This window comes from Ictalurus punctatus, chromosome 11, assembly GCF_001660625.3.
Source record: "Ictalurus punctatus breed USDA103 chromosome 11, Coco_2.0, whole genome shotgun sequence".
NCBI classification, from domain to species: domain Eukaryota; kingdom Metazoa; phylum Chordata; class Actinopteri; order Siluriformes; family Ictaluridae; genus Ictalurus; species Ictalurus punctatus.
Window position 1 is genome coordinate 22,145,246 of NC_030426.2, and position 21,878 is coordinate 22,167,123.

General features: G+C 36.2%; 1 protein-coding gene across 1 annotated transcript in view; it reads right to left on the bottom strand.

Annotated features, from left to right (window-relative positions):
* The window catches only part of brinp3a.1 (bone morphogenetic protein/retinoic acid inducible neural-specific 3a, tandem duplicate 1), a 66,393-nt gene extending 44,862 nt beyond the window's left edge, over positions 1 to 21,531 (bottom strand). The window contains exons 1-3 of the mRNA XM_047158415.2: positions 21,136 to 21,531; positions 20,987 to 21,050; positions 18,299 to 18,582 (exon numbers count right to left, since the gene is read on the bottom strand). Of these exons, the coding sequence (XP_047014371.1) occupies positions 18,299 to 18,528 (230 nt within the window). The 5' untranslated portion in view covers positions 18,529 to 18,582; positions 20,987 to 21,050; positions 21,136 to 21,531. The remainder of the gene's footprint in view (positions 1 to 18,298; positions 18,583 to 20,986; positions 21,051 to 21,135) is intronic.
* Positions 21,532 to 21,878: the final 347 nt, after the last annotated feature.

Genomic DNA, 21,878 nt, shown 5'->3' on the forward strand with positions numbered 1-21,878 from the left:
ATTATGTAAGGAAAAAAACACTTGGCGGTGGGTGTGGGGGTGGGGTGCGGTGGGTAGGGGGTAGGGGGTTAGGGGGTGCTGTTAGAGGAAAATAATCAACGGCAGGGTGGTGTTCAAGAAAAGCAGAAAAAAGAGAGTAAGTGAAGAGTTTTAACAATGTTTGTTCACACAGACAACAGATATTCGGCTTTGCTGAAGACAAAGAAGCTGATGATGTGGTTTACAGGTGCTGTTTTATGGTCATGCAGCGCACAAAATGCCACATCACCTGACCACAGCAAGCCAGTAAATAGGCGTGTGTTTAGGCAGACTTCAGATACCGGTCATGTGTGGAGGCGTTCCCACAACATTAAGCTTACGTAACGTTGAGTTCCTTTTGAAAGGGAACAGCTTTAACATAAAGCTCTGACAGTGACTGGAGTCTTGTATGAATGTTAAATGTTTTCTTATAGAAAGCATTCCACAGGCTTTTAAATCTATATATTTTTTAGACTACTGTTCACTGTTTTTATCTTAAATTATGTGGCATATCCACCATACAGATCCCTATGAATGAGTTGTTACTATGGAAATGATCATGTATTACAACGAGTGCATTAATAGAAACCTATAATTTGCCTTGAAGCTGGCACTACTGTCAGAGCTGCTGTTATAGAAATTCAGCACTAATTAAATTTGAACTGTACATCAGATTTAATTTGAATGCACAGAACTGTGGTATATATATTTTTGTACCGCATAGGATTTCAGCTTGCTTAGTTATTTTATATTCAGCTCACATATGTAATAAAAAAAAGCAAAAGGTTTGTTTGTTCTAATCATGACATACAGTGCAAAGGCTTTAAATTGGGTGCAATTCTCGTAATTTGCACACTAATGCAATGTCAAAGACAATATCTAACCTTTCAGTAGTGCAATCATTATCACAGAATGTTATCTAAAATCATAAAAAGAGAAAAATTAGCTAAGTCAAACAGCTAATGCATTAATAAACAGTCCTGTGTCTAACTTCTGTCTCATGTAGGTGATGATAAGAATGTCAGAAGACAAGGTCAATGTGAGGCTATTATTCAGGGCCATGATACATTTCTCCCTGTTCACCTTGTACTCTGATAACTAGCCACATTGGGAGAATAATAATTTTGCATTAGGCATAAATTTGCAGATAACAATGAGGATGTCATCTGTAAACAAGAAGAATAAATATTCAAAACCCTTAACTGTCAAGAGTATAATAACAGGGTGCTATTGGAAAACGACAAATGCTTATAAATTGCAATAATAAAGCATTATCAGAATGCTCAAAATGCTACAGCTCTTTCATTATTGACAGGAGAGGACAAAACATAAATTCATTAGCTAGCCCACCTGGGATGTCAAGGCTGCTATGTCCTGCTCAGTCCCATGTTTTGGTTGCCACGAAGTCCAGTTAACTAGATTAAAAGGCATTAGCAAATGTAATTTATCTAAAAAATGTGACAAGCCAATTATGAGTATTAATACAGACTGGAAAACAAGTAAGGACTTTAAATGCCTTTATGTAGCTAGAATGTTTTTGGGTAACATTTGGTCTCTTCGCACAGTAGACGTTATTTGAATCTGACTAGCATTTTCATTTTCACTCAATAAAAGTGTTAGTGGCAAATGCTTTAGAATTATGTAACCGTCTTTTGTGCTGCACTGTACTAGTTTGCACGGTTTAGTCAATGGCCAGGTTTACATGCACATCAGATTCTGTTTAAGGTCTATATTCTGAGTTGCAGCCATATTCTGAATATGATGTTCATATGCGTACAGCCATCGGAATATTCGCGTATACATGGTTGTTGTAAGTATGCCTGAGATGCCATTCCTAAATACCTAGCCTACAGCTAAGCATCTGTTAGCACCCACAATTCCTTGCGGACTGAGCATGCGCATATCCTTTCAGTGGATCTTCTGAATAAGGTGTTTACATGCAACACATCTCCGATTAAAACAGGCATATTCCAGGGGTGGGAAATCAGGGTCATAATAACCCGATTGTGGTGTTTACATGACTCAGTACTAATTAAAATATTGCCAAATTCTTATTAATATCGGAATATTGACGTGCATGTAAACATAGACATGGCTTCCAAATCTCTTCATATTCCTGATTCTGTAAAGATTGTCTAACATCCATTCAACCTAATTAATTTGCCTAGTACACATTCCTTAAATGCTCATGTGCAGGCAAAATGTGAACGTGGGTATACATATGTGCACCACATGACTTCATAAAATTAGGTGAGATTCTGTAACATGTAATCAAATGAGATCACGTGCATAAATTCAGTGTGCTGTTTATTAAGTGCATAACCATAACCATCATGCAAGTGAACAATCAGGCGAAATAAATAAGAATAATCCAGATTTAATAAATTAGGAGTCAAGTGAGAGAGAATTAGGAAACCAGTACACAAAAACAAAACATTACAAAAGCATGATAAGACTTCACAACATGATAAATGAACAGAAGGAAAATATTCTATAAACAGACCAACTAATCAAGAATTGAAAACAGATGAATACAATTGGGAAGCAAAGCGATGATAGAACATGGGCAGAGAGACCAGAAATCAAAACAAAGAACACGTCACAATAAGAGCACGGGTTTTGAAACGCAGCATATACTGAGAGGATTCGTAACAGCTTCAAATTCAGTAGAAATGAAAAGCGAGTCTTTTATTCTCAGCCTATAGTGATTATTTGATTTTTGCACAAGAATAGCAACAGCAAATTTTAATTTCAATTTACTAAATCACATTTAGTTTACTAATTTACTAAATCAAGTACTAAATTCAGTTTACTAAATCAAATTTCAGTTTATGACACCATTTCTATAACTAGTGAGAATTTTTTTCACTTCAAGATTAATTATATTAATGATTTCATGGTTGTATTATGCTTTTAGCTTTTTATATTTGTAATATTCACTGGGCTACTTGCACTCAGGGATATGATGTATTTCCGTATTTTTTCTTACAATAGAGTCATAATGTTAACTAATATTAGCTTGGGTGTTCATTTCTATTAATAGGTATTTTCTTACTTTCATAGCAGTTTGTGTATGATGATGAAGTATACAGTCAGACACCTTTCTTCAGTTTACGAAAATGAGCTATGCAAATGTTCTTACATATACAAAGAATGTTGTTGACATTTATTTTGACACCGGATGTAAAATAGTGCCATTCCCATTATAATGGATGAACGGGAGGCAGAAGTGCCATCTTGGTTATCATGTGGAACTGTTTCTGCAAGTAGCCCATTGGGCTTGAAACAGCCCTGAAAGACGACTTTAGACATTTAGACTTTAGTCACTTTAGACTCTAGATTCTGTGGGAAATTATTAAAATCAAGTAAATTGGTGCAAGGTTTGTCACCTTTTGTTGCCAGATAAGTCACAAGATATGCCCAACTCCATATATAGAACCATCAGGGTTGGGAGGGTTACTTTAAAAATGTATTCTGTTACAGTTACAAATTACTTCATAAAAATGTAATCAGTAACGTAATCCAAGTATCACAATATGAAAGTAATGTAATCTGATTACTTTTGGATTACTTCAAGGTCACGTTCGTAAATAAAGTCAAGAGAAATATGAACTAATTTTTTAAATTATTATTTAGACCTTATTTTAGAGCTTAAAAACATGTTCAATTTTTGGATTTGTTTAAATAGAATAAATAAACAAAATAAAGATCACTGTCCCTAATGCGGGTACCATTACATCACAAAAGTTGGTTTCTATCTGCCAACATTTTTCCTACATTCTTTTAAATGTCCATGAAATATGGAATAAAATAAAATATTAGACGCCACGAGTGTCCTTTCTGCCATCATTTGAATAACCATGTAATACGAAGCAATGTGATAACATGAAGTTAAACATTACCTTATATGGCCACGGGCGTTGTTTCGACTCAGGACAGCTATCATTTGCTGTTATTGTCAAGCAAATGTTTGATGCCGTACACAACAGCGCTTCACCTTCGCACATTCACTGACAGTAGGCTAATGGCAGGAATTTGGCCAATAGTTGCTGTAAGCATTTTATAATCGACCAGTTGGTGTGCAAGAAGGCGGGAATTACAGAGAGGGGTTAAAGCAATGTAAATATGCGCACACATGATGCAGTATTAGACCATAAGCACATCTTCATGCAACTAAAGCCGAATCCCAGACATTTTCTCAAAAAAATCCTGGCTGGACACTTCTTTAAGGTCAGAAAAAGAGGATATGTCTGGGAAAAAGAGGATGTATGGTCACCAGAACAAAATCATTTCAGAGAAAAAATTTGCATTAATTTCTACCAAATTAACTTTGCACAAAAATAATTTTCACATGCACCAGGAGGTTGCTCACGTGAGTCACGACTGGCAAGAGAGAACCAGAACTATAATCAAGCAGCTATCTACGTTGTGTTATGTCAAAAGATTAATTTATTTGGTTTTAAATGAAAAAAATTGTAATCCTGATAGTATTCCCCTTTTTTTGTTTTTTCCAAATGTACCTGTAAACTGATTACTTTGTTTTTTGATGTAACTGTAATGAATTACAGTTACCAGTTTTTTGTATTCTGATTACATAATAACATTACATGTACTCCGTTACTCCTCAAGCCTGAGAAGCATATACAGTAGAACCATAACGGCTACCTATCAGTTTTATATACTAGATAGGGACTGCACACACATTATACCCCTACTGTACAACAAAATGTTTTTTTTGTTTTGTCTTGTTTTGATCGACAGCATGATCGCAGACCAGCTAAAGCGTAACATGAGTCTAAAAAGCTACATAAAGCCTTTGGGTGTTATTGTCTCTTTGCAAGGTCAGCATATGACATTCTGCAACATTTCAACCAACAAGCAACAACACACCAACAACAAGCCGACAACCACTCGTTTTGTCAACACTCATTAAATAGTGTATAAGATAAGCAACACATTTGAGACCTGAAAATTTTTTGATGTTCGAATAACACATGCAAAAAGTGCCACTTTATATCACCTTGACAGTGTAGCGGTGTTAGTCAGATAAGATACATTTTTAGCTCAAACCCCTAACCAAAACATGCATACCACTGCAAATCTGTCAGTTTACACCGCCTCCTTCTCTTCCACGTCAACACATTCACACAACACAAGGGACAAATTTGCAAAGACCCATATGCTCAGTACACTTAAACACCAACTACAGTTAGTGCAAAAGTGCTCTCTGCATTCAGGGGTGATGACAAGCCAGAAGAAAGCTAGGGGCAGTAAAATGTAAGATTTGGCCATCCTCGCACAAAGGCCCTTCATGCAGTAGGCATGTATGTATACAGAATGTGCAATGCTTCATCTCCTAGAAGAACTCTAACACTCCAATGCTCCTGAATGATAATTGGGTTGGAACAGCAGGTCAAACACCCAGTCAGGGGAAGAGTCCACGCTTGGACAATAAATTAGTCACGTGTCATTTCTTTTCTAATACTAATCAAGAAGAATGTGTTGGCAAACGCAAGGTTCCATCTCATTGTGTTTATACTGTATAATCAAGCAAATGCCATGTTGTGTCATTAATCCCCTTAGCACACAATGCATTTCCCCACACAGTAAATGCTGCATTTTTTTTTTTTTTTTTTGCTTTCTGGTCCTGTCTCTAGCCCTGTTCCTTCACTGGTCTATTCTATAATGTGTGCACCTGTTCATAGTTTAGCCTATGATTAGTTTGTTGTTTTTAAACCCTCCTGTTCTATTGTTTTCTTGCAAAGACTCTTGTGCTTACTTGTGCATTTCCAAGCCATATTAAACCCTGTTTTTACTCATGCCAGCCTTCTTGTTCTGATTATAGATTGCCTGTTATAACATTCATATTCACTGACCCCCACATTTATTGAATTGCTCTTTAATAAGCAACACACTGAGTTTATGCACTTGTGTCGTGACTCATCAGCCCACACATTACATGTAAGCTCCAGTTTGCTGCCCAGTCCCATGTTTTGGTTGACCAGAAACCTAAATGTCTAGGCTAAAATATGGTAACTAACTAGGTGGCTAGCTCACCAGTATATCAATTTCCACATAGGGAACAACTCATAGTCATAGTCACTTTGTCTTCTAAGAATGTGTTTGTGCCATCAGCAACAGGCCTACAAGTCATTGGGCAACTTTTCGGTTATGAGCTGTGGTATTTTCTCATCGCACATGAAATATATTATTTGAGTTAGGGTAGATTCTTTATTTATCTCAACATTTGCTAGAAGAAGAGTATGGCAGCTTTATTCTACACTCCATTTTACTTGGTCTTTTTTTGGGGGTTTCCACGTACCGACAGTATGCGATGCTCATTCTGAACAGGTCATACAGTCATGTGAAAAAATAAGTAAACCCCATGGAAATTGTTGGCTTTTTTCACATACAGTATTTCGACAAGTAAACATTTGATGATCGTTGAGACAGTACCTATTAATGAAGTTCATATACTTGAACAAAACCAGAAGGAAAATTAGCTTTTTCAATCATTTATTCAACAGAAATATCAATAGAGGCGATATTCTTCTGTAGAAAAATTAAGTACACACTTGGTCTCAGAAGCTAGTATTGCCCCCTTTAGCAGAAATAACTTCTTGTAGGCATTTCGCATAAATGTCGACCATGCTTTCTGGAATTTTTGACCACTGTTCCATGCAATATTCTTTCAGTTGTAAGATGTTTGAGGGTTTTTTTTTACATGTACTGTAAGCTATATGCTCATTGGCAAACTGTAGTCTTGCAAAGGCTTTTTCCTGGCATGCTTCCCACGCAGGTGAAATTTGTGAAATCTCTTTCTAGACGCATGAAATTTGACACCAACAGCTGAAAGACTTATTAGCAGATCCTGTGATGAAATTTTGTGGCTCTTGGAGACTTCTTTTTGTATCATACGGTCTGCTCTTGGGCTGAATTTGCTGGGACGGCCAGTTCTGGACAAACTGGCAGTCATTTGAAATCTGCACCTTTTGTAGATGATATTCCTTACAATGGAATGATGTATTTCAAATAATCTGGAGATCTTTTTAAATTACTTGCCGGAATCATAGGCATCCACAACCTTTTTTCTGAAGGCATTATAGAAGTCTTTAGATATTGATATGTTGACACCACACCTCAATAACAAAGGGAACACCAGACACTATATATGAGACAGGTAAAAATAAGACAGGTTCCATGTGCACTCTCTAAGCAGGTTCTAATCACTGGCACCCAATCTTGAACACCTGATTCCTGATTCAAATTATATGGATTTGAAGGTGTGATAAATGTAGGTATATTCTTTCCAATAATTGTTGCACACCTATATTTAACAAAGATATATTTTTTTGATAAACCTGTGTTGTATTTCCAATTGTTTGATATTCATGAGCAAAGTATTTTTGTGATTTTTTAACAAAAGATCAAAGCTATGTAAATTTTATAAATAATAAAATGTAGATCACATCAACTGTACAGTTACTCTACCAAACTCCCACACTTAAGATTGCTGACAGACATACTGGTATATTTTGACCCATTTTATATGTTTTGTCTCATTTTGTGTGGGATCAGAGCGGAATAGTATATCAAACATATCACATTTCAAAGGAAAACCACAATCACCCACAACACCCACAACTGAAATCACATCAAACCCTCCCATCACTCCATTCTGTCCTCCCCTCTGGTTTACCTCAGACCTGTGGGAAACACTGGGTGTGTCTCAACCAGCTCCCTAGCTCAGTAGTCAGGGCGCTGATCATGAAGTCGGCCAATTTATGGAATGTCTCAATTGCAAAATGCTTCCAGTGCTCCCTAAAAAACCCCACAATGTACTGCAAAAACCAGGGAGCATGGATGTTCACTTAGTGGAAATAGCATCATGTTTTCTGAAGCCTCTCAGTTAAAAAAAAAATGGGGGACGAACTCTTAACTTAGCCAACTAAGTAGCTTGTTATCATTGTTGTAGCTCTGTTAACGATTCTGAACTTTATTTGACATTCTATATACAGTTTGTTTGAGTCTAATGACTTTTAAGTGATTTCTTTAAAAAAAAATCCACTAGCTTGCCTATGATCCTGCTTGACATATTATGACAGAATGCATATGATTAAGGTAACACATTTATATGACATATAAAACTTTAATATTTTAATATGTTTTTAATTTTTGGTAACGTTTTACAATGCAAGTGCGCAGTCATATCGCCGGAAATTGAGTTATCAGTTTCCCAATGTGTAGTGAGCCAGGGTCCTTACCAGTACCCAAACTCGTGTACATGATATACTGATTCACTACATAATTAACTAGGGAGCTGGTTGAGACATACCCACTGTCTTCCTGAAGGCATTTATAGGGTGTTACATATACAAACAGAGCTGAGAGAAAAGCTAAACTTTCTGTACCACATTTGTTGGGGAAAGATGTGTCATAGCTTAAATAAGCCCATTTATTAATATACAGCTTTTGCCTAAAAGCTGCATCATACAACTATTGATCAAAAGATCATTGATACAAAGCTGAAATGACATTTATTATGCATCGTAATTTGAAACATCATTTCTGTTTATAAATAATTGCTGTTCCTGTATTATTGGCTAAATGTAAATTCTGAGGTGTAAATTTCATCAAAAGCCCTAATGAAGTAAGGAATACTTATGGGACGTGCTCATAGGAAAATGTTAGTAAGAATGTAAATATCCAAGTCAAGATATTTTGCACTTCATTAATGGACTAAAACATGATAGGTCATGGAAAATAAACAACGACGGGGTGATGTGATGTGGTGTGAAGTGAAGCGGAGCTACTGTTACCACCCAGTTCCTATAACAGCACATTCTGAAGCCAATCCTAACATTTTTTTATGTAGCATAAATTAACATGTGGTATGTTTTCACCATTCAATGTTGAGGAATGTCCACAAAACAAGTTATAATATAGCAGCTATAAACCAGTCGATTCAGGATTTTGCTGAGAATTTTGTGATTGTTGCGGCCAAAAATGCTTGATTTTGCTGAGGCTTTTTTCAAAATTTGTAATGCAACTTGCAAAGTTTTTTGTGCTTTTTTGCGGAAAACTACTTGAATTAACAAAATTGCACGAAATGGTTTTGGACGGTCTTTTGCCGTGATGTTTGTTGGTAAATGAGACCTTTTAGCTGTATTCATGTTCAATGCACGTGAATCGAAGAGGGCTTTGGCTGAATGTTCATTGTGATGATGTCACATGATGCATCTTGGCCCGAATTTGCAGCCATTTTGAAAAATTGTAAGCTCCTCTGAATTTTGTGGAGTTTGCTTGATTTTGCATTAATTTCTGAGATCTCAAAATCCTGGCGTGACTGATAAACAGACATTCCCTTACCAGCCTTTCTTTTGTGCTCTCTACTAAAGGTAATATAAAAAGAGTCTTGAAGACTTGCGTCAGACACGTTACAGCTTAACTGTTACAAGGTGCTCACATTGGAGACTTGTCACAGAGAACAATTACAGATTTTTTTTTTTTTTTTTTTTTTAAATCCGGTCATGTGGATCGTCCAGCATGCAGGTTCCTGTGTAAGCTGCTAATATAGAACAATATAACATATTAGAATGAGCTCATTAATAGAAACCTTGGAGCCAGAACGATTGTCAGAGCTGCTGTTACATGAAATTAATCAACACCTCCAGAACTGAGAATTCAACAATGGTGGGTTAAAGCGTCTGGATTCCAAATTTCTCCTTCTGTCAAAAAAATAGATAGATAGATAGATAGATAGATAGATAGATAGATAGATAGATAGATAGAGATATACATATAAACCCCCATGTTACCTCTTTGTGAATAATTTTCTAGGGGAGAAAAACAATATATACTATTGAATGAAATACGGTACATAATTATATATATACAATTTATATATAATTAAGATTCAAATCAGATGAGATTGTTTTATTATTATTATTTTAGCTCAGTGGCCCATGTTAGTGGGAAACTGCTATGCATGCTATAAATCAGTGGTTCTCAAACCTTTTCAGAGTGAGGCACCCCTTGTGTAGGGTGCATCCCTTTTCGCTATCATTATATGTGTTGGAATACAAGAGTGCACTGAGATAATCTGAATTTCAATTACAATAATGAATAACAAACATGACACTGATGTTTTTACAGCTCAGAGAGCAGTATTCACTACCCCTTCCATTAAGTAAAATAAATTGTTCTTAATATTCCAAAAAGGTTTGTTGGACGTTTCAACTCATTGCACCTTTAACAGCTAATACATTTTACATCCCAGAAATGCCTGGGTGGTGTTTTGAAACAGAAAATGATTAGTCAATCATGCTGTCAGTGTAAATCTGTGATTCATGGCAGCATTGTGGAAAACTGTGGGAAAAAAAAAAGATCTGTTAAACAGAGATTAAAAGGGGAAAAACCTGAGTCAGTTTAGAAGACTTGATTTGCTAGATCAGTATAGTATCACTCAACAAAGTGCTCTTTTGCTATATGTGAACCGAAACAATTTGTCTTAGACGCATGCATTGGGCCTAGGGTCCCTTGGGACTTACAGGGAGGAGGAGGTGGTCAAATATGAATCACAGGACAAAAAAAAGCCCTATTTGCTAACATAAAAGAATACTGGATGCTGTGTGATGCATTTACTCCATTCATTCATTTATCTTCAGTAATTGCCTGAACTCGCTTAGAGTAGAATGATGGCCTTCATGGGATGAACTGGGTAAACAGTCTCACATCAGTGGCTAAAGGAAGAGTAAGTGTTTCGTCCTTGTTCAGGTTGTGAACGCAAGTACAGAAACACTCCAGAGAAACACATGTCTTTAAACATAAAAAATGAGACAATTAACTAGGGCATAACTCCACTACCCTCTGTACCCCCTCTCCCTTCGGCCTTGTAAATAAATTTCCTTTTGTGGTCCCTCTGTATTCAGTAAAGCAAACAGCAGTTTTTACACCCCAATGTGCAGAGGATTAGACTGGCACAAATCTCATGTTGATATACTTGATTTGAAATGTTGTTAATTTAGTGTGCATAGAACTGAAAAATGAAATCCTTAAAAATAGGAATAACTAAAGCAGCATGGTCCAAAAAACAAAAACTGTTCATCCAAAAAAAAAAGAAAGAATTCAAGATACTGCATTACATGATGTATGTAATAAGAAGTTGTTGCTCCTGAATGGACCCATAAGGAATTTAATCCACAAAGTCTATAGCATTTTTTATCTCCTAAATTATTAACCAATATGTAACACGTTTGTTCATGTCATGGATGGCATCACAGATTGCTCAAGGTTGTGTCCTGACCTAATTTTTAATAATTACACACTGACTGGGGCTTGGTGGTTTGCCCGTCTGCCTCGCAGCTCTGGGGTTGGGGGCTCTAATCCCGCCTATGCCCTGTGTGTGTGGAGCTTGCATGTTCTCCCCATGCATTACATTTACATTTATTCATTTAGCAGATGCTTTTATCCAAAGTGACTTCCAAATGAAGCCCATTCTTTGGGGATTCTTTGGGGGCCCATGAACCCCATGCTATGGGGTTTTTCTCTGGGTACTAGAGATTCCTCCCCCAGACCAAAGACATACGTTTTAGGCTGATTATCATTTCAAAAGTGTCTGTAGTGTGTGAATGGGTGTGTGAATCTGTGTGTGATTGTGCCCTGCAATGAGTTGGCATTCCATTCAGGTTGTCCCCCACACTGTGCCCCGAGTTCCCTGGGCTAAGCTCCAGGATCACCCATGACCTTGTGTAGGATAAGCAGTACAGAAAATGAACGAATGGATGGATGGATGGCCAAACTGCCTGGAAGCATTTGACTTGATAATAGAATTTTGTACTTAATCATTAAAATGGTAAAATGATTACAGATCTATATATTTTTGCTCCTTTACAGTATTAAATATTTGTATTTATTCTTTTATAAATAAAAAAAAGTATATTAAATGTATATTAAACATACTATCAAACACTTTTTTACCAGTAGTTTTTTAGCATATAGAGTTACATACTGTGATGATATGATATGTTTTAATTACTGTCATATTGCCCACTCCTACTGATACACTTCTACCAGGACCTAATCAGGGCCATCCTTGCAACGTGATGAAGCATCTCAACCAGCACGACCTTGTAGGTTCATCACCTACAAGATGAAAGGTGAGAGTCCGGTGCTGTATCAGTCAGACAGCAAGAATGTAATGGACAGCTTTAAATGGGACTAGACTCTTGCAGTGGAATTCCTAGTGATGCCAAATCCATCTGTGACCGAGGCTGGCTGTACTCTTCCTGAACTGGAAACAGGGCTTCTTCCCTTCTCTTTATCAATACAGAGCATTGCAATTCGATCAAGGTCATCTGGTAGGACATGTGTACAAAATTGGATGGTTAATCCTCTCCCCTGGCATTGCATGAGTATCAGCTTGGAAAGATGTAATGAATAGCTCCATGTGTCCCAATGCAATCTTACACTTGTAGCAGAGAATGCCCTTTGGAACTCCATTTGAGCCACAGAAAAATAAAACCACAGACTTTATAAGTGGCTGTTAACCAACTGCATGATACATATTTTGTTCTTTTATATGTTAACCTGGATGCAAAGATCTATTTATTTTTAAATGTAATTCAGAATGCTACAAGTCATTTGATGTGTTCCATAATAATCTCGTAACATTAAACTGAGTGCAAAACCTTTAATACACTTTCACCTTAATACTACATATTCTATCATTTCATTTTGGAATTCTGTAGAAAAAGGTCCATAAAGGTTACATTTTCCTTTTTTTTTAATTAAAGAAAATCATGGGGATGCAAACTTCCTCCTCTGAAATATGTATTTGTATATCATAAAGCTCTTTTCCCACAGGAAATACTAATTCATTTGGCCATAAAATTTGACAAACCTATATGAAAAGATTAGTGTTTGTGAAACATGCGATCTTAAGCATGTGTAGTTATTAATGTGCATTGTATTGCCTAAGTTGTGCACGTAGAGAAAAAGAACAATGTCACTGGGAATGAACAAGTCTGTGTTTTGCCCGAATCCTTCACCACATAAGATGACCCACTATAATTAATAATGTTTAGTAATTGTTAAAACTTTAAAAGTTTCTACTTTGTGTTCGCTGACTTTTGTTTACTCTTGTCTTGCCATCCTATCTTCAAGTACAGTAGTCTTGTCTATAAACATTTCTTTTTCATTCTAAGTGTCTAATATAGCACTGAAGCACTACCTCATTGTGTATAATGATAAACATGACTATGAATTGTCCAAAATCATTGCCTTCTAAACTGTCAGTGATTGAGTGATCAGAATATAGAAGAGTCCATATTATTGAGGAATGATTAAAATGTGCTAACCCATGCATGCTTTCTATGAGAGCCATGCATACAGTGTAAATAATAACGTTGTTGATATACATGTATTCATTAGCTCAATCTAAACAGTGGAACAGTAGAAGCTTGAATAGTGACAAATTAGCCAACGTGGCTATATATTGAAGTAGGTCTGATTGCAATAAACATTATACACCAGTATGAAGGCAAAGCAAACATAACATCTCAAATTTGTTTGTGTATGAAATGTCAACCTGAAAACTATAATCTTCATAACCATAAATACTGTGCTGGGAAAATGAGAAATCCTTAGCTAGTCTACTAGGCAAGTAAAAACTCTGTTGTGCTGCCAGTCTCATGTTCTGGTTGCCCAGAAACCTGATTAACTAGGCTACGAAGTGGTAGGTATTGTAATGTAATGTAGTAATGCATGCTAAAGCTAGTTAGCTAAATATGTGCATTAATACAGACTGGGTAAAAATGAAGAAGTATATGTACAAATAGCACACTGTGCTTGCACCCTTTGAAAGTTGTTGGCAAATATTTCAGCTGTGAGGTGAGGTGTTCTGTTATTGCATTACACATAGTAGATATGATCTAGCTAGCTAGCAACTTTATTTCATCAGTGGTTTCATATACGGTACCTGTTCATTCCTGATTCTGATGATGAAAATATCGTCTGTCGTCCATCCAAGCTGATGAATCTGCCTACCAAAACCCATCCTACCGTCAAAAAGATCACACCTCGGCTGATGTATATAGTGCAGCAGGTGGTGGGAAACAGAAAGACTACTGTCTGCTATAGTTACAGCATCTAGTAGCGTCACACCACTACAAAGCATGTTAAGTTGAACTATAGCGACATAAACATTTTTTTTTGTGAAAGTCAATAAGGAGAGGTGTTTTTTTTTTTGTTGCTCTATTTATCTAGTTGTTAATTGTATTTCTCCTCCTGGCAACTACAAATTAAAGACTAACAGCCTAGATATGAAATCTGCTTATTGTGGTGCCCAGGTTACTGATTTGTCCACCTGTGAGATACCGGGACATAGAAGTTGTTGATCAAGTTTCTAGAACAGAAGCTCAAACTGTTCAAATCAAAGCACTTGTTCTAATAGGTTAACATTTCTATAGGAACAACTCATTCACAGACACTTGTATGATGATGCTATACATAATGTATGGCTGATAACAAATGGATTTTTAAAAATGTGTTGTTATTTAACAAAGAAAAATGTACAATCGTTAGCATGGTGAAGCTTTCTCTAAGGAGAAGTTTAACACTTATGGAAGGAGTATCCAGTGTCAGCCCTTTGTAATGGATTGAAGTGCTTTGCATTTTCCAATTTCATGTTAACATAACAAGGGCAGAGTAACACACTCGGAGAAAGCACTATCTGTCCTCTTCCGCATACACGAGCATACAGATGCCCATGATTAGCTAGTGTCACTGGGATTGACAGCGGGAGAAAAAATGCCATCCTTCACACCCAGAAAGAATGACTAATTTTGCTGTCTAGACTACCAGCCACAGAGGGCTGTGGCATCATCCAGATATTTTTTTTTATTATTAACTTCAAGAGAGAGAAAAAACAGAAAGGCCGATGAGGGATAGTGATAACAGGAACTAACTGGTTTTGTGGACGTTCCACAACATTAAATGTAATTATAAATGGCTAACAAGCACAATGTGTCTTTCATTAATAATTAAAACATTTAATTATTGGCAACCCTCTGTGGTATAAGGGGAATAAAACACTTCAGGACATGCTGTTTGGGAAATAATACATTTTGGGTGGTAACAATAATTGGCAATAAAGAATGCATCATATCACCTTGTTATTGACCATTTTCCTACATCAGTGTTTTTATTCCTCACATAATGAGCCAGTTGCTAGAGTGGAGGTGATGAGCAATGCATACTGAACTCTGTGCTTTAATTAAAGTATAAAGGCTGACTGTTTGTAGCATGACCTTTTCAGCGCTTTAAACAAGGCGAGAGATGGCTTGAAAGTACATTGATATACTATAGGCAAACATTTTATGTTTATTTTTATAAACATCATCCACACTTCATGCTTATCATCACAATGTATTGTTTTGAGCTGGATTTTCAGTTCATCTGTGATTAATTGCGGTTAGTGAGAAAGCCGTCGTTAGTGCAGGAACGCATAATTAGATGTGTAATTTGACAGGGACTTAATATTACATAATAAGTTTCATATATATATATATATATATATATATATATATATATATATATATATATATATGTGTGTGCATGTATATGTATATATACACACACACATACACACAAACTCAATGTGTTTGCTGTCAGGTGCTAATAGCAAAGCTCCCTGCGCGCAACCTGACAGCGCTTGTCAGCTTAGCCAGCGCTTCTTAAAGATACAATGAATATCAGCAGTAATTCTCCACAGAAAGCGTCGTCCTGCTAATTCTTTCCACGCTCAGTATAAGCCTGTATACACACTTCTACATGTCAACATCTCTATAATAAGTGTAGATTTGCATGCTGGGAATAAAGCACATGGAATATACGCTAATTTATTCATCACAGTAAAGAACTATATTCTCAAGGGTACATCTGCTAAAAGATTAACTGTCACATTTCTAATTTGAACGTGTCAAAAAGAAAGAAAGCATACGATTTAAGGAATAGAGGAAATTTCTCCTTATGTACAACATGTGCCCAATATTATTCTTGCCCAGGAGACATCCGCGGACAAATCTATACTGCTCCATATAGGTCTACATGGTTTTTTAGAGCAATGCTCAAGAGGACTACTAACATTCACAAATGTCAGACATGTTCTAGGTGTGTAATATAGGTACAGCAATTCAAAGGTGGTTCCACGATTGGGACGTTATTTCTGTCCCATTGGTATTACATTTACAAATGTATATGTAAAGTAAACGTAAAAGACATTTTAGACATTTTAACCAACCTATGTTCATGTTTCAGAGAAATATCATATAACAGCACTAAAGTCCATTATAACAACTCTTACCCTGAAATATAATAATCATTAAACCCTTCAGGAAGAAAAATATTATTCTTGTGTGTGTGTGTGTGTGTGTGTGTGTGTGTGTGAATCCTTTTATCAACACATACTTGAAACATGCTTTTCCATAAGTCATCCAATATAGGTTATGAAAATCTACGTACATTTAAGTTCCACAACATTCGCAAACACCTGTTACCTGAACACATTCACCTCCATAAAGTTTTTGAGATGTTCAACATCCCAACATTCAAGTTGCATTTCATTGCCTCTGTATGTGTACACTGCACAATGACAATGAAGTTGAATCTCATCATCTCATTTCCTGCTGATCATAAGAAGAAGAATGTGCACTCTCAACATACAACACTGTTCCCCAAATTATTGCTTGAAAGTAAAGTATATATATATTTTAAGTAAATCATTAGAATGTCCTTAATTCCATTAGCATGGATGCGAGTTAACATTTTATATAACTATTTAAAAAAAAAAAAAAACATACATGTTGTAAGAAATGGGATTGCTGTGGGATAAGGGTTAACACACTGCTGAATGGTTAAATGCACATTTCCTCAGATTCACTGTTGAAAATTGAAAAACAATAAAGTATCATTGTAAGAGTTAGAAAGGCTAAATGGTACGCCAATCATGGAATTGCCCTTATCCTTTCAAGCGACATAAAGAATATATGGAGAAGACTGATTTGTGCCATGACGCTAACTCATTATACAGCCTTCAAATCCTTGTTGCATATCTGAACAATATGAATAAATATGAATATGAAACAAGAGCAAGTGTTTCTGCTGCAGGGTGTTACACGACTCGGCACTGATCCTCAACCCACATCTGTAAACCATCCTCTAACAGAAAAGTCATGTGAAAGTCACATGTGAATAATTACAGCTTGGTTTTTAGACACTTCCTGTTGTGGACTTTCACATGCAGTTATTTTTTTATTATTATTATTTATTTTTTATGTAACATGATTCACATGATTCATTTATATTGAGGTGATTATTATTTTTGATGATTAATTTATTTGAATGTGTGACTTTACACATGGTTCATTTATTGTCACGTGTGCTTTTTGCTTGATTCCTTTCTTTTGACATGATTTCAGCACATGATTCATTTATTTTCATGTCTGATTTTTTTTTCCCCAGATGTGATTCAAATGAAATTTAAAATTCAAATTAATAATGAATTCCGCATGCAATTACTTAATATTCGCATGAAGTCACACAGGTTTAATCACATGTGTAGTTTCAGAATATAACATGTTGAAACGCACATTCACGTTTGTTTGTTTGTTTGATATAATCACATGTGAAAAAACATCATGTGATTTTCCATAAGGGCTAAAAGTGGATGCAGATATTTTCATAGCACACACACACTCACACACTCTCACCCACTCACTCACTCACTCACTCACTCATTGCTTCAGCATCCCAACCCACCAGCAGGGGGAGATCCGGATTAATACCAATTGTATGCCACTGAGGAAAAAAAAAGCGCATTCACAAATGTGACGTGCTGTAGAGGACAGCACGTCTGTCTAACCCTAGTGTTGGCATCTCCATCTGTGCTGGGCTGCACGGGCACCGAGCCCTGCCAAACATGCGTGTCACTCAGACTCATTTTCAGCTGCCTTTTGTGCTGCTGTTACTTCATCTAATCCACCATGCTCGAACTCAGCTCAACTTCTGTCAATGCCTCAGCTGTCGCAAACCACACGTAATCATCTGCCGCTACAATTATCACCGTGTGATCACCGTTTGCATCTCAATGTGCTTTCATTCACCCATTTGCCAAAATCACGCAATTTTTCTAAAACTGTCCATTTGTAACAATGCCATTGTGGGTCTTTCATAAGTAAAAAAGAATCTGTACAAATGAATCTGGCTGCTCTGCATGACTCACCTGTAAATTTTGTACCTGGTGGTGAAGCCCTGTTGGTAGCGCTCCACAAACTCCGTAAATTCCTGTGACTGATGAAAAGGCCCTTTGTCTGAAAGGAGCCAGCCGAATGGGCCAGCAGCATCCCGCGAGCCTGTGGCCGAGGCTAAAACCCAGCAGTGGAGGCTTAGTAAAATACACTCCCATGGACACATGAGACACGCCAGTCTAAAAGCAACACACCGGCAGCTCATGCTTCACCCCACGACTCCACATTCTCCCAGGACTTTCCTCACCTCCTGAAAGTGCTAAGAGAGAAAAAAAAGCTGAGAGTTAGACGACATCTCAGGTCTGGCTAAAATGCCACAAAACAAACTCACAAAAATAAAACCATTTAGGATTTATTAACACCTTCCAATACATGTCATGGGTAGGCTGTATAACTGTATATAGCTTTTCCTACATAATAACTAGGGATGCTCTGATCTAATAGTACTGAGTATTGCTATCAGACTGATAGTGGTGAGAAATGCTGGATCAGTATGAGGAAAGATGTGATCACCATAAACACCATGTGAAATTTTTCATGCCATAGTTAGGATCATTATATCCCATACAAATGAAAGAAAATAATGCCAAAAGGGACATTTGAAAACGCTTAGCGTGACCAAAGCATCACCTGGCTTAATGTATGAAAACAATGACCACAGGATCTCACCATGTCATAAACACTATCCACTGCTACTGTCCCAAATGACAAAAGACTACTCCATAAATAACACAATAATCTTCATGATAAACATGTTTAGCTCAATATAAGGCCATTATCTATAAGGAAACTTAAAGTGGCTTAATGATGTAAGATAATGACTTAAAATGGTGTCCTAGAAACAGCAAATTTACCCCCCTTGACTCCTGAATATGAAGCATTTAAATTTTTTTTTTTTTCTCACATTATACACTTATTATAATGAAGACCTAAATGGCTAAATGTGTTAAAACAGCAATATAGGGGAGAAAAAAAAAATTCCCTACACTTTACTGATTATAACTTCTGTCTTCTCTCCAAAGAATGGCCCCATAAACTAAAAATACAGTAATATAGCGACTTAATGTTGGTTGTTCTTTTCGTACATTAATGCATTTCGTACATTTATTTATTTTTTTTTTTATTTTATGTTAAGCATTTTAGACTGTCCCATACCAATCCCTAAAAGAACACATCTAAGTACTTTTTGCAATTAGTGAATCAGATTAGTATTGGGTGTCATGTGACACTGACCTTTGACATAGATATCACATGACAAATTTATATATATATATATATATATATATATATATATATATATATATATATATTATTGCATTTCTACCCTTTCAAAAAAAATCACATGAATTTCACGTGAATAATCACACAATGTGCTTTTTAGACACCAGACATGTTGGGTTTCACATGTAGTACATGTGTGTCTATTTTCATGTGATTTATTTTCCATGATTCATTTTTACTCACATGTAGATTTAAAAATATATATTTTCACATGTGGTTTGACTTACTTTTGAGTCAGTTATTCTCACGTGATTTTGAAACATGGTTAACTTATTTTCACATCTGTACACTAGCATTCATTTATTTTACACTAAGTAAAGCAAAATGTGATTTTTACACATTAAGAATGTATGATCACGTGATTTACATGACTGATACATTTTCACAAGATTTTAAGCACAATTTATTTTCACGTAATGTTTATACTTTTGATTTATTCTCACACTTGATTTTACACATGGTTCATTTATTTTCACAGGTGATTTATTTATGTTCACCTGTGATTTTATTTACTTGTTTTCACGTGTGATTTTTTTATACTGTTGATTTATTTACACGTGATTTTACACTAACATATATTTTCACGTGATTTTTCATATCGTATTTATTTACCTGCTATTTTTATACCATTAATTTATGTTCACATATAATTGTATACTACTTTGTTTTCACATGTAATTTTTCCATACTTTGCTTACTTTCACATAATTTTTACACACTCATATTTTTTATTTATTTTTTATGCAGTCTATTGTTTAACGTGATTTCTTACAGATGGTTTATATTTTTTTACGTGATTTTTACACAATTCATTTATTTCCGTGTAATTTTTTTTAAACATGATTTATTCATTTTTACAATATATTTTTTTTTTCACAGAACTTTTTTAAACATTATTTTCACGTGATTTTTTTACACAATTCATTCTTTTTTTTTCTTTCTTTTTTTTAAACATGGTCTGTTTATTTTTAGATCTGAGTTTTGTTATTCATGCAAGTCATTCAGTTTCACTTCACAGATTAGATTTTCTCACCTTTTTTTTAACTCAATGTGTTTATATTCCCATGTGATCATTTTTCCAGGTGTGCGTCTTTTTACACGTCAGTTCACCTTTCAGAAGTGATAAACTCACATTTTAGTAGCATGAGGTCGCGTGCAATTTTAACGGCATAACATGGTGAAATGCACCTGCACATTAATTGCATATTAATTATATATTCCTCACCTGTGCAAAAAAAAAAAAAAAAAAAAACTTATGATCGCATGTGATTGTTCCATAAGGGTGTTGAATGCAACAACTACAAGCCATTTCCATTATAGTTCCACAGAGCCAGATTTGTTTGTTTGTCTGTTTGTTTGTTTTGCTTTGTTTTGTTTTTTACCTTCTATAAGTGCTGGGTTGTTCAGTAGCTTCCCGATCAATTCCCAGTTTTCCAAATCTCAGCGCTAAAAAAAAAAAAAAAAAATGAATTAGTTCAAAAATCTTGGATCAGATGAAATGCATGTTCGGATGACCTTCGGCTTACTTCACCTCGGTGTTGTGGAGAAGTGTGAACGGTGGCGGCGGAAAAAAATACGGCGCGTGACATTAGTCAGCAGTCCGCGCGTGCACTCCCGGACGAGTCCAATACGCAGTAATATGCAATCCGGAAAAATCATTTAACAGCGCATTTGATATATAAATAAATAAATAAATAAATAGATAGATAGATAAATAAACAAAGCTGCCCTTGTGTCAACTGACTGTGTAGACTTCCCGTCTTCTCCTTTCAATACCCGTGCAGAAAGATGTCTCACGCGGATGAGATTAAAGTTTGGAACCCGTACAGCAGTGCAGGAGTTGCGGGTTTTGCTTTGTCGATGTGATTCGGGACGCTCATCATCTGTGTATACTCCATAGACGTGCACCTCGTATCTGTGTTGGATGATGCTCCTGTGCGCCGTCGGAACGTGCAATTTATTTCGGAGGCAAGCCTGCTGCACTCCTGATTGGCTGCACGGAGTATAAAGGGCGGGGCTTTGAGGAGGTTCTCAAAGTGTGGTCCATGAAGCATAGGGTGTTTGTGATCCCCCAACACACACACACACACACACACACACACACACACACACACACACACAGATTTCTTTAGTCATAATAGTAGAAGCGCCTACTCATCACACTGCATTTTGAATCTCAGATTCTAAAATGTCTCCCCATTTGCTTTTATAATAACCTCCACTCACTCTTCTGGGAAGGCTTTTCACTAGATTTTGGATGTAGCTGTGGGGATT